Source organism: Macaca thibetana, chromosome 6, assembly GCF_024542745.1.
Source record: "Macaca thibetana thibetana isolate TM-01 chromosome 6, ASM2454274v1, whole genome shotgun sequence".
Classification (NCBI taxonomy): domain Eukaryota; kingdom Metazoa; phylum Chordata; class Mammalia; order Primates; family Cercopithecidae; genus Macaca; species Macaca thibetana.
The window spans coordinates 162734289-162747132 of NC_065583.1; the positions used below are offsets into that span (position 1 = coordinate 162734289).

General features: G+C 39.3%; 1 protein-coding gene across 1 annotated transcript in view; it reads left to right on the forward strand.

Moving 5' to 3' along the window:
• DNAH5 (dynein axonemal heavy chain 5) overlaps positions 1 to 12844 on the forward strand; it is a 248666-nt gene that overhangs the window by 200325 nt on the left and 35497 nt on the right. The window contains exons 66-70 of the mRNA XM_050793010.1: positions 188 to 431; positions 1741 to 1855; positions 2353 to 2543; positions 8017 to 8138; positions 9923 to 10072. Of these exons, the coding sequence (XP_050648967.1) occupies positions 188 to 431; positions 1741 to 1855; positions 2353 to 2543; positions 8017 to 8138; positions 9923 to 10072 (822 nt within the window). The remainder of the gene's footprint in view (positions 1 to 187; positions 432 to 1740; positions 1856 to 2352; positions 2544 to 8016; positions 8139 to 9922; positions 10073 to 12844) is intronic.

The following is a 12844-nucleotide window of genomic DNA, read 5'->3' on the forward strand; positions in this document are numbered from 1 at the left end:
GTGCTGGGATTACAGGTGTGAGCCACTGTGCCCAGCCTTTCTCCTTTTTTGATGTCCATATTTCCTGCAGTTGATTATGATAAATACAGTAGAGGAACTTGAAAGCAGCCATGTAGGTTAATGTCTTAAGGAATACTCAACAGGACTTGTTAATTGAGGTAGAAAATATATTTGTGCAAACTAATAGGAATTGGAGAAAGAAAGAACTCATCTGATGGAAGATGTAACTGCAAACAAAAGAAGAATGAAGGAACTAGAAGATAACTTGCTTTACCGCCTGACAAGTACCCAGGGGTCCCTGGTAGAAGACGAGAGTCTCATTGTTGTGCTGAGTAACACAAAAAGGACAGCCGAGGAGGTGACACAGAAGCTAGAAATTTCTGCTGAGACAGAAGTTCAAATTAACTCAGCCCGGGAGGAATACAGACCTGGTGAGTTTGGTAATGAAAGACAAATGTCACAGGAAAATGAAATGAGAGAGGAACGAGAATTAGAGAAATGGAAGGATGTGAGGGAGTTATACAAATGATTATGCAAAGTGGAGGTGTTTTGTGGAATTTCTGTTGGGAAATATTCAGTAAAATGGAGGTCAAAAATTTTTATAATGCTATACATTTTCTGAGTACTTGTCATTCATGTTAGTAAATCCTTTAAGATTCTCATGAACTTATTTTGATGTTAGAAAGTAAAGAAGGAGAATTTTTAAAAATCTGATGACTGCAAATTAGAAATCTGAGGAATTAGTGCCCAGTTGTTTGTTGTTTGGTAACACTACGTTGGTGTTTTGTTTATAGTTTTTGTATTAGGAAGGTAGTTCTGTGGTCTCATGGGAGATTTTCATCCTCAGCCACCAATTTGCAAATTGGCCTGTACAAGAAAAGCCTGCTAAATAATTCAGTTGGATTGGCTATCTTTTAGTATTTTATTATTCCTTTTAACAAATAATCGGCCAGACGCGGTGGCTCACGCCTGTAATCCGAGCACTTTGGGAGGCTGAGGTGGGCTGATCACCTGAGGTCAGGAGTTTGAGACAAACCTGGCCAACATGGCGAGATCATCCTGGATAGCATGGCAAAACCCTTTCCTGTCTCTACTGAAAATACAAAAAAAAAAAAAATTAGCCAGGCATGATGGTGGGTGCCTGTAATCCCAGCTACTCAAGGCTACTGCACTTGAACCTGGGAGGCGGAGGTTGCAGTGAGCCAAGATCGCGCCATTGCAGCCTGGGGACAAGAAGCAAACTCCGTATCAAAAATAATACTAATAATAATTAAACTGTCATTTATTGATAGAGAGGCAGAAGCATCATCTTTGCAATGGGTCGTTTTCCAGACTTGAAGCCCAGGTTAGGCATGGCTTCTTGCTGGAACTTAAGGATGAGGTCCCTAATGGCTACCTCGCTCGCTGGGTGTTAAACATACAACCTTTGGAATTTCTTTGGTTGTCTTTTCTACCTGCAGTAAAAATAGAAAAAATATTTTTACGAGGGGTCTAGAGATTCTAAAATGAGAAGTGCCATTTAATAAATACAAATAGCTGACTACTTACAAAATGTTGTAAATAAGAAATAAATATATTAATAAGTGAGTATCACTTTGTATCCCATATCTGGTAGGCAGCCACTGATAAGATATAAAAATAAAAGTTGTTGTTTTCATTTAGAGTTTAAGCTGGTCTCTCTGCATGGGTCATTTATTTTCCTCTTTCGTAGCACATACAACCTTGCTCTTTGTCTTCCAGTGGCTACACGGGGCAGCATCCTCTACTTCCTCATTACCGAGATGCGCTTGGTTAATGAGATGTATCAGACTTCGCTTCGCCAGTTTCTGGGCTTGTTTGACCTTTCCTTAGCCAGGTACGTCAGTACTCAGGAAGCTAAGCTGAATTCTAGATCTGTGCACCAAAATAATGACATTACATTTTTAGCTTCCTTCCCCTTTGTTAGTAAGAGTCTTTTTCTTTTTTTAAATCTCAGATCAGTGTAATTACCAATGTGTTAACAAATCATTCTGGTTCACCATTTTATGCCCAGAGAAAACTCTGCCAACTATTTATCCATTGATTTGATTCCTTTGTCTTCGTGTGTTTCTGTTAAACAAGAAAATTCCCGAGATCTTGTTGTGAGTAATAATGCCCTGCAGGTGGAATTGATTTAGACAACATTCAGGATTCTGTTATGTTATTTCATGTTGAGAGAATGCTTGTTATTTTAGATTTAGGAGGCTTATTTTTGATGTGTAAAAATAAGTTTTCTTCCTCCAAAGTTACTTATTTTCCATTAAAGACAATTGTTTTTACAGACACTTGAAAAGGGCAGCGGGATAAGCCCGATATAAATGTTATCTTCACCAGGTCTGTCAAGAGCCCAATTACAAGCAAGAGGATTGCTAATATCATCGAGCACATGACCTACGAGGTTTATAAGTATGCTGCCCGAGGGCTGTACGAGGAGCACAAATTCCTGTTCACCTTGTTGCTTACCCTAAAGATTGACATCCAGAGGAACCGAGTCAAGCATGAAGAGTTTCTCACTCTTATTAAAGGTCAATATAAGAATACAGACTGTAGCACACAGGTGCAGATGGAGGAGTTATTGTGAAAGCCCTTTGCAGTACATTTTTTGGTTATAACAATTTCCTTGCATTATGTAAGATTGCATTTAGATGAGATATTTTATTTGTTCTTTTCTTGAGTGTTAACTATCTATTGAGGACCTACTGTATACCTGGGCATGGAATAGGTATTTGGGGCATGTCAGTGAACAAAAACCATTGAAAAGCATATATAGATTTAGGGAGGGTACAGAAAAAAATAGTAAAATAATCAATGAATTTTATAGTGAGTGGGAAGATGGTAAGTCCTATGGAAAACAGAGCAAGATGAGAGGGATGGGAAGTTACAGGGCATGTGAGGTGGGAGAAGCTTCAAGCTTTAAGTGGGGTATTCAATGGGATATTTAATGGGGTGGCATTCCTAAGAGATCGGTAGGTGGGCAAAGACCTGAAAGAGCAGGAGGTGCTGGCCATGGGGACATTTAGGGGAAGAGGGTTAAAGCAGAAGGGATGGCATCAGGGTCTCTGGTAGAGTGAGGCTGGTGTGATGAAAATAAAACAAAGCAACTGGGTGATGAGTAAAGTGGATGAGGACACTGTGCAGCTCATCCTGTGGATGATTTATTTTGCATCTACTGAAGCATTGCTCACAGCCAGGTCCCCTGAGCCATTCAAACGAAACAGCCCAGTGGAAGCCTGGAAAACATAAATCCACGATCACATTCTTGAATGTCTTGAAAACAGTATTTGAAGTGACTGTGTGTCTTAATTCTCAATGCTATAAGAAATTACTATAGACTGGGTGGCTAATAAACAACAGACATTTATTTTTCACAGTTCCAGAAGTTGGAAGTCCGAGATCAGGGTGCAGCACAGTGGGTTGTAGTGAGGAGCCTCTTCTGGGTTGTAGACAACTGTCTTCTCATTGCATCTTCACATGCTGGGGGGCAGAGAAGAGGAAGCATGCTCTCTAGTGACTATTATAAGGGCACTAATCCCATTCCTAAGGGCTCCGCCATCATGACCTCATCTAATCATAATTATGTTTCAATGGCCTCACCTCCCAGGACCACCAGAACTGAGATACAGGGTTTCAACCTATGAGTTTTGGGGAGACACAATATTCATCCCATAACACTATGAAAATGATGCCAGGGTCTAAATAGATTCATCTAGTATGCCTTTCTAAACCAATTCTTTAGAAACAAGATATAATTTTAGCTAGCAGGAGATTTTCATGCTTAACATGGAGAGTAGTTTTGTAGGGGAACTTGAAGATGACCCCTAGGGGAACAGAAGGGAAGGAATGCGGATATGCACATGCTGTGCCCTGGTGGGGGTTACAGGTCCATAGTCTTACATATGCAAATGCATTTTCATATTCATATACATATGCATGTGTGTGTATATATACATATATCTTATAGTAGCAACAAAGACTCATCTGTTTAGATTTGAACTTAGAAATGGTTAAATTATGGACAATTTCTCTTTAATTGTCTGTAACTATTAAAGATTTACTGTTTAGCTATTATTTGAACTTTATTTTCCAAATTTCCTAAATCAGAATAATTGGCAGATGAGTATCTGGAGAGAAAGATGTGTAGATGTAAGAGTTGCCTTCTTTGGTGAACCCTTAATATGTTACTGATTTCTGGCCTCAGTGACTCTAGTCTCCAGTTTCTAGAGGTTTTCAATGGATTGTTGTTCCTGTCATTCTCAACTCAGGCATGAAATGTATTTCCACACAGAAATAGCTTCGAACAGAGTGTCCAGCTCTTGTTGAAATACTGTGAAGCACATCACAGTTTGTCTTGATGATAGCAAACATAAGATTTAGAGTTAGGAAGTTGAGAGTTAAAATATCTGTTGGCTTTGTCACTTTCTTGATGAGTGATCTTGAGAAGGTCATCTACCCTTTTCAAGCTCCAGTTTCCTAATCTGTAATACAAGGATAGTAAAATCTACATAGTAGGATTATTGAGAATTTACACAATTTATGTAAATCCTGATACATAGGATATGCTTAGCAAATGATGGGCATCTTTATATTATCTTCAGCACTTTAGTTATTTTGATTAGTCTGATGCTTGTATGAGTTGGACTGGTTGTCATGGGTCTTTGACTTTCAACAACTGTTTATAACACTGCTTTATGAAACCATTTCAGAGGAAACTTTAGAGCAGGATTATGTTGCAAATCTGCCCTTCAAGTTGTTAGGTTGATGAGAGCTACCTGGTGATATAAACACTCTCTGTAAGGACTTTAAAATCATTTAACATAATTTAAAATGTTATTTAGATAGTGTTATGGTGCAAATGTTTGTATCTCACTAATATTCATATGCTGAAAACCTAAACCCCAAGTTATGGCATGAGATGGAAGGATTTTTGGGAGGTGATTAGGTAGTAGGAGTAGAGTCATGATAAGGGATTGATGGTCTTGTAAGAGAGGATCCCCTCTCTTGCAGGCACGGAGCACGGTGGCTCAAGCCTATAATCCCAGCACTTTGGGAGGCCGAGGCAGTCAGATCACTTGAGGTCAGGAGTTCAAGACCAGCCTGGCCAACATGGTGAAACACCGTCTCTACTAAAATAAAAAAAAAAAAAAAAAAAAAAAAAATTAGCCAGGAGTGGTAGCTCACACCTGTAGTCCCAGCTGCTCAGGAGGCTGAGGCAGGAGAATCATTTGAATCTGAGAGGCAGAGGTTGCAGTGAGCTGAAATCATGCCACTGCACTCCAACCTGGGTGACAGAGCGAGACTCCCTCTCACGCACAAAAAAAGGGCTCAAGAGAGACCCTAAATCCTCCACCACGTGAGAATTGCAGTGAGAATATGGTTTTCTATGAACCAGAAGTGAGCTCTCACCAGACACCAAATCACTGGTGCCTTGAACTTGGACTTCCCATCCTCCAGAACTGTGATAAATAAATCTCAGTTGTTTATAAGCAGAATGCCTCCTAGAATATGATATTCTATTATAATGGCTGTTGAGCCCACTAGCTGCAACAGATTTCAATTTTTTTTTTTTTTTTAAGACAGAGTCTTGCTCTGTCACCCAAGCTAGAGTGCAGTGGTGCAATCACAGCTCACTGTAACCTCAAACTCCTGGGCTCAGGTAATCCTCCTGAGTAACTAGGACTACAAGCTCATGCCAGTACATCCAGCTAACTTTTAAATTTTTTGTAGAGATGAGGTGGCATTATGTTGCCCCAGCTGATCTCAAACTTCTGGGTTAAGCTATCCTCTTGCCTTTCCACCCGAAGTCCTGGGATTACAGATGTGGGCCACTGTTCTTGACCTCAACGGTGTTTTTTTGCTGGTCTTTTAGTCATTTCTAAGATGGGAAAGGCTCAGCCTAGATTATTCTCTAAGTCTGCCTTAGCTGTGACAGTTTACGATTGTGTGGCATAGCTTGTATAAAACTTTCATTGTAAGCATGTATCATTTTCACAAAGTATTATGGTAAAAACCCAAACTTACTTTTTTTTTTTTTTTCTCAAAGCAAGAGTTTGAGAAAAGAAGGGAACAGCACAACTCTCAATCATCTGGACAACTTTTTCAAATTATTCCTTTCTCAGCTATTTATCTTTCAAGGGTCTATGTAATTTGTTACCACATTATTCAGGAATATGTCCTCTCCCCCAAGTTACAATCATTCTTTGTGCCTAATTGTGTACTTTGGGAGCAGGCAGGTTAGTCAAAACATAGTTACCCACTAATAAACAATGAATAATACTCTGGCCTGCGAGGAACACTCTTTCCTTTTCATGAATAGCCTTTCCCTAACCCTCTGATGGGTGTGTTATTCTTTTCAGTTTGTTGGAAAATGGGCAGTTGCTAAGGTGCAACATTTTATTCAACACAATGCATTGTCTTTAGGTCTTTGCTCACTGGTGTTAAAACAATCTGTTTTCATTTTATGAAAATATGTATAATATTTGATATATAATAAATATAATAATTGATTTTATCATTTTAAGAATAATGCGTAGGCCGGGCATGGTGGCTCATGCCTTTAATTCCAGTGCTTTGGGAGGGAGGCTGAGGCGGGCAAATCACCTGGGGTCAGGAGTTCGAGACCAGCCTGAAACACATGGAGAAACCCTGTCTTTACTAAAAATACAAAATTAGCCAGGCATAGTGGTGCGTACCTATAATCCCAGTTACTTGGGAGGCTGAGGCAGGAGAATCACTTGAACCTGAGAGGCGGAGGTTGTGAGCTGAGATCACGCCATTACACTCCAGCCTGGGCAACAAGAGTGAAACTCCATCTCCAAAAAAAGAAAAGAAAAGAAAAGAAAAAAGACAACACTTTGGGAGGCCAAGGTGGGCAGATCACGAGGTCAGGAGATTGATACCATCCTGGCTAACACGGTGAAACCCCTTCTCCACTAAAAATATGAAAAATTAGCCGGTCATGGTGCCGGGTGCCTGTAGTCCCAGCTAGTCCGGAGGCTGAGGCAGGAGAATGGCGTGAATATGGGAGGCGGAGCTTGCAGTGAGCCGAGATTGCGCCACTGCACTCCAGCCTGGGCGACAGAACGAGACTCCGTCTCAAAAAAAAAAAAAAAAAAAAAAAAAAAAGAATAATGCCTAGAACATATTTTCCTCGATATTCTTCAATAGATGGTATTTATTAAACACTATATTTTATCCTAGAGAAGACTTCGTAACTCTTTCTTAAAATACAATTGCTCACACATTCAATTGTTCTAACGTGGGCAACAAAAGCATTTTTAAGGTATCATTTTTCTTACATTACTGTCAGAGTTACGTGGGTTACATGAGCTTTGGTAAATCATCAGCGAAAAGATAAGGGTCAGTACCAAATGGAAATGTTTGTTGTGATTAACTTAGGGTATAACCACAGACATAAGTGATACAGCATGGAACCCTTGGGGTGTGTTCAAGGTAGATGTAAGTAATATACTGATTTATAGAAGAGAATCCTTCAAGCACATCTAGTACTACTAACTTTTCTAGATTAATTATCTATTGAACATTAGCTTGTGCTAACATTGGGCAATTCTTAATATTGGCAATTGTTGCTCATTTAGTGACCCTCTGCCATGTCGTCTATCCTGTTTTGTGTGTTTTACACAGACGCTCGTGACACAGGTTTAATTATTCTTATTTTACTTATTTGGAATTAGAGACCCAGACAAATGAAATGGTTTGTCTCAGACATTGTCCAGGGAAGACTAGGACAGAATCCCGCATCTGCCTGATTCCAGAGTTATATTACTGGTGATTAAATGGGTTTTTCTAAAAAACCCATTCAAAAGTATCTATTGATTTATTAAATGTTGCATGTTTTTCACTATGATTTATATTTCTGTGCTTAAAAAAGTAAGAGTAGTAAAATAATTGAAATTAAAATAGTTTAATACAAATTTTACTAAATAGATTGTTTTACAGTGAAGGAAGGAAAATCTGATAATTTAATGTTTACTTTTAAAGGAGGTGCCTCATTAGACCTTAAAGCTTGTCCTCCAAAACCATCAAAATGGATCCTGGACATGACGTGGCTGAATTTGGTGGAACTTAGCAAACTTAGACAGTTTTCAGATGTCCTTGACCAGGTAACAGTGCTTTGAATTAACTTAAGCTAATGTCAAGTTGAGCAGCTTTCTGATTTATCACTAGATATAATATTTGTGGAAGAGAGATAGTTCTTAATATTGCACTCTTAATATGGTGTTACATGTACTTGACCTTCCTTGAAGCTCAGCTACACTCTGATAAAGCATACTCCGCTCATCATTAACTGGTCTTGCAGGAAGAAATGTGCCCAGGAACTTTAACTAGTATCATCCTAGGCCATATGTTAGTATCACCAATCGGAGGTTCAGAAGTAGAAAAACTGATAGATCCAATTTGATTAAATAATTAGACTTAAAAAGGCGTTTCCTTCTTTCTAGAGGTTAAATGAAAAGACATAAGAACAGATTGCCTCTAAATGCTAAATTTCCTTTCTTGCCTCTTGTTTCTCTCTCTCTTCTTCTTCTTCCCCTCCTGCCCTTCCCATTATTTGACTTAGTTAGGCACCTGGGTATGAATCTCATGCAAGCACTTGGCCTCTTGTCTTTAGAAGTTACCATCCTTCTAGAATCAGCCAGCTCCTGATGATCTCTGCATGTGCTGGAATCATGGAAGCTGGGTATAGAGAATTAAATTGGGACGAGCCAAGAAGCAGGTTCTTGAAAATCAGGTGACCATAGAGAAATGGGATTGGCAGCAGGGTGGCTTTATTCAGCTATAAGTTGAAGCCTTTTTTTTGGCCAGGAAATATCTTAAAGTTGGTTCTTGACTTCCCCAGTTTAAGTTGGCCAGTTGCTTATGTTCTGCTATACTTTTATGTTTTGGCTTATCACTGGTGATGTTTTTTATTACTACTGTGTACTTGGGGGTACAAACCATTCTTCTGAGTTATTCCTCTATAGAGTTACCCCCAGCAACCTTGCCCAGACCATTGATATTGAAGTTGCTACCTTCTGGAGATGATATCTTATGCATGAAACCCCTCAATATTAAGTAGTCTTTATGATTGAGAGAAGTTACTATTTTTATTCTTACATGGTACTTTCTAAATATGAACCTGGAATGATTTGCCTTTGATTATATCCCAAGAAAGACATTTGAACTCTTAATGAAAGGGAATATATCAGAGAACATCAGATTATATTTATCTGTAGACATTATTTGTTTGTTTGGTGTTTCTGATCTGCTTACTATGTAATTCCTACCTCTCTCTGGTGTTTTAAGCTGCAGAGGATAATGTACTATGTCCTTTTACTCTTTCCTAATTGCCTAAGGGTAGCAGGTGTCTGATCATTCATTTGATGATATTAACTGGCATATTTCCAATTACTCTAGATTAATAGAGTATTGATCAGAAAGCTGTTCATTCAATAATAAACATGTATTAAATGTCTTCTTTTCTGTCAGGAGTGGTCCTGGGAAATGAGGAAACATTAGTGAATGAGATTTGGTTCCTGACATGAGAAGATTTTGTGGAGCAAATCAGACTTCGTTGAAATAATGAAAATGAGTTTCCATTGATTTTTGTTGTATTCTTTACAAATTTGTTACCACAAAGGCAAAGAAGAAATTAAACATCCCAGGACTCTCCCCACTTTGAAATGTAGTTGTAGGCTGATGTTAATATAGACTGACTTTGGAGCAAATGACATTAGATTTTAGACAATCAAACTTTTTGGCACTATAATATAAAATAAAAAAATAACCAAGGAATATAATTTACACATATCTGGAGAGGTCAGAGGTTTGATGAAACATATCTATGACCTGTTACTGAAAGATTGTTGGGTGGCATGACACATTTTTTATCCCATGGTATTTTCAGATATCGAGAAATGAGAAAATGTGGAAAATTTGGTTTGATAAGGAAAACCCAGAGGAGGAACCTCTTCCAAACGCCTATGGTAAATCTCTCGACTGCTTCAGACGTCTTCTCCTTATTAGATCCTGGTGTCCAGACAGAACCATTGCCCAGGTAAAAAGTCCATATTAAAGAGAAAAATGAGATAATATTTTTAAAGATAATTTTCTTTTAAATTAAAAAAATATTTAAAATGTGAATTCTAGTGAGAATTTTCTTGTAGGCTTCTGTGATTTTCTAGCAATAAGTGTGAAAAATGGAAAAGTAAACCACAAATGAATGTATTGAGACATACGTTTGGGCTAAGTGATTTAGTAACTTTTTCTGACCTGACTGCTACAATAGGAGTAAATGAGAAAACCATGATTCTAAGGTTGGCATATAGGTATAACATAAGGGTAATGCATTATTCTTTTATATCATTTTATATTCAATCAAAAATTATATGGCTGCTCCATTTTGCTGGTAGTAAAACAGTGTTTCTGAAAGCAGGAAGAATATAAAGGCGTTAGGGTGAAGAGACTGGGGGAAGGACAGTGTGCCCAAACTGTAGTCATTTCTCCAGAAGAATGTCACAGCTCTAGATGTCAGTAGGTTGTCTTACAACTGAATTTCACATATGGTTTAAATGTGAATCCTGCCTCCAGATGATTCATCTGTTTAAAGACCTTTAATTTGCTGGCTTAGTATCATGGGACTTTACCCACTATAAGGACTTGTGTCTTGCCTTTATGATGAAAAGTTTAACTCTGATACTCAGCCCAGGTTGACTCCTTAAGGGCTTTTCCAAATAAGCTGTGGAGTAGCAATAGCCTTGGGTTTATAATAGAATGTAAGATATATTCTCCTTCATTCTCCAGAGGGAGTGTTAAAAACTTATGGAGTAACTACCTCCAAGTGCACTTAGGTACTGTGGAATCGTGAAAACAACCAGATTCAATGATTTATTGAGAAAAGAAAAATGAGTTTCACAATTCGGGGCACTGAGATCACCTTTCCTTTCAGTTTTTCTTCTCAGTTTCATTACTTTTATCCTGCCCAACTGAATTGTCAAATGGTTGCCTTGCTTAAGGACAGTGTGGAAAGAAATGTTTGAGTAGTCTCTTTCTTATCTTTTTCCAGAAACTCTATTTGGTTCAATGCTGAGATTTAAGTAACTCTTTTTTTGTAACTTTATCTTCATTCCAGCTTCTCTGATCCCTGGACTTACCACAGCCATGGCCTCGTACCTGTTCTCCTTACATTTCTTCTTCTGTACCCTTCAGCACATGCAAGAAGAAATGCAAAGATGGCGCCATTCATTGACTTTTCAAGTCCTGTGGTATCTTCCCATGGCCCTTGTGACACCCAAGCGCTAAACAAGGTTTAGAACATCCATTGGATAAATGTTCTCTCCTCTCAAGTTCTTTTTCTCCTTTTAGAATCCTTTTGTGATTTTCAACCTTTCTGGGAAGGTTGAAAACAACTTTCTGGGAAGTTTATTAGAAGGTCTACAATGTAGATACATTCAATCTCATTCCCCATAGGGAGCATCAGGCTATATGCATTTTTTTTTTTTTTTTTTTTTTTTTAAGTTGTAGGGTACATGTGCATAACGTGCAGGTTTGTTACATATGTATACTTGTGCCATGTTGGTGTGCTGCACCCATCAACTCATCATTTACATCAGGTATAACTCCCAATGCAACCCTCCCCCCTCCCCCCTCCCCATGATAGGCCCCGGTGTGTGATGTTCCCCTTCCTGAGTCCGAGTGATCTCATTGTTCAGTTCCCACCTATGAGTGAGAACATGCGGTGTTTGGTTTTCTGTTCTTGTGATAGTTTGCTAAGAATGATGGATTCCAGCTGCATCCAAGTCCTGCATTTCTTATTCTCTGCATTTTGGCTGAGTGTTGACTGTCCACATCTGGGCATGCCTGATTGCAAAAATGCTGCACTCTCAGAGTGTGTCTCCTGAGAGGTACACATTTGTGTCTTAAAAATCCTCAACAGGCTGGGCACGGTGGCTCACACCTGTAATCCCAGCACTTTGGGAGGGTGAGGCAGGTGGATCATGAGGTCAGGAGTTCAAGACCAGCCTGGCCAACATGGTAAAACCTGTTTCTACTAAAAATGCAGAAATTAGCCAGGCATGGTGGCAGCATGTGTAATTCCAGCTACTTGGGAGGCTGAGGCAGGAGAATCGCTTGGACTCGGAAAGTGGAGGCTGCAGTGAGCCGAGATCGTGCCACTGCATGCAGCCTAGGTGTCAGGGTGAGACTCCATCTCAAAAAACAAATACTCAACAAAACGAGGTTGGCACAGGTGTGCAGGTTGTTTGTTCATTTTCTCCCCCATTCATAGGCTGAATCTGTTGCGTTGGGACCACATACGGGGATGAACAAGTTCTGCAGAGTTGTGTGAAGAGCAATGTATGAAAATGCAGCACTCCTCTGTGGGGTGTTGGCTGTCTTTAAAGGCTGGCAGGCTGTGCAGAAGTCTGGCTTACCACACCTGAATTAACTCTTACATCACTTATGATGGGTGTCCGTCCTGTCCCTAGCCAGTGACTTGCTCTTTTCTGCCTCATGGTCTCTGCATATGTTTCTTCTGCATAGAATGCACAGGCTCTGACCCACTTAGCTGTCCTCTTTGCCTCAATAAATCCCATTCATTATCCAAGCAACAGCTTAAATGCTTCTTTCACAAGGGAGCCTTCTCTGATATATTTCTGCAAGATTAATCGGTTTCATACTTTCATGTCTCCCTGCAAGTCATAAATCCTTCAAACTAGTTATTTTGCTATTACTTGCTCAATGTGTGTCTCATCCTGGCATGGAGGTGGGGGTCAAGCTTCATAAGAGCTGGACCATTTGTTCACTTCTCTAGTCTTAAAACCTGTTGCAC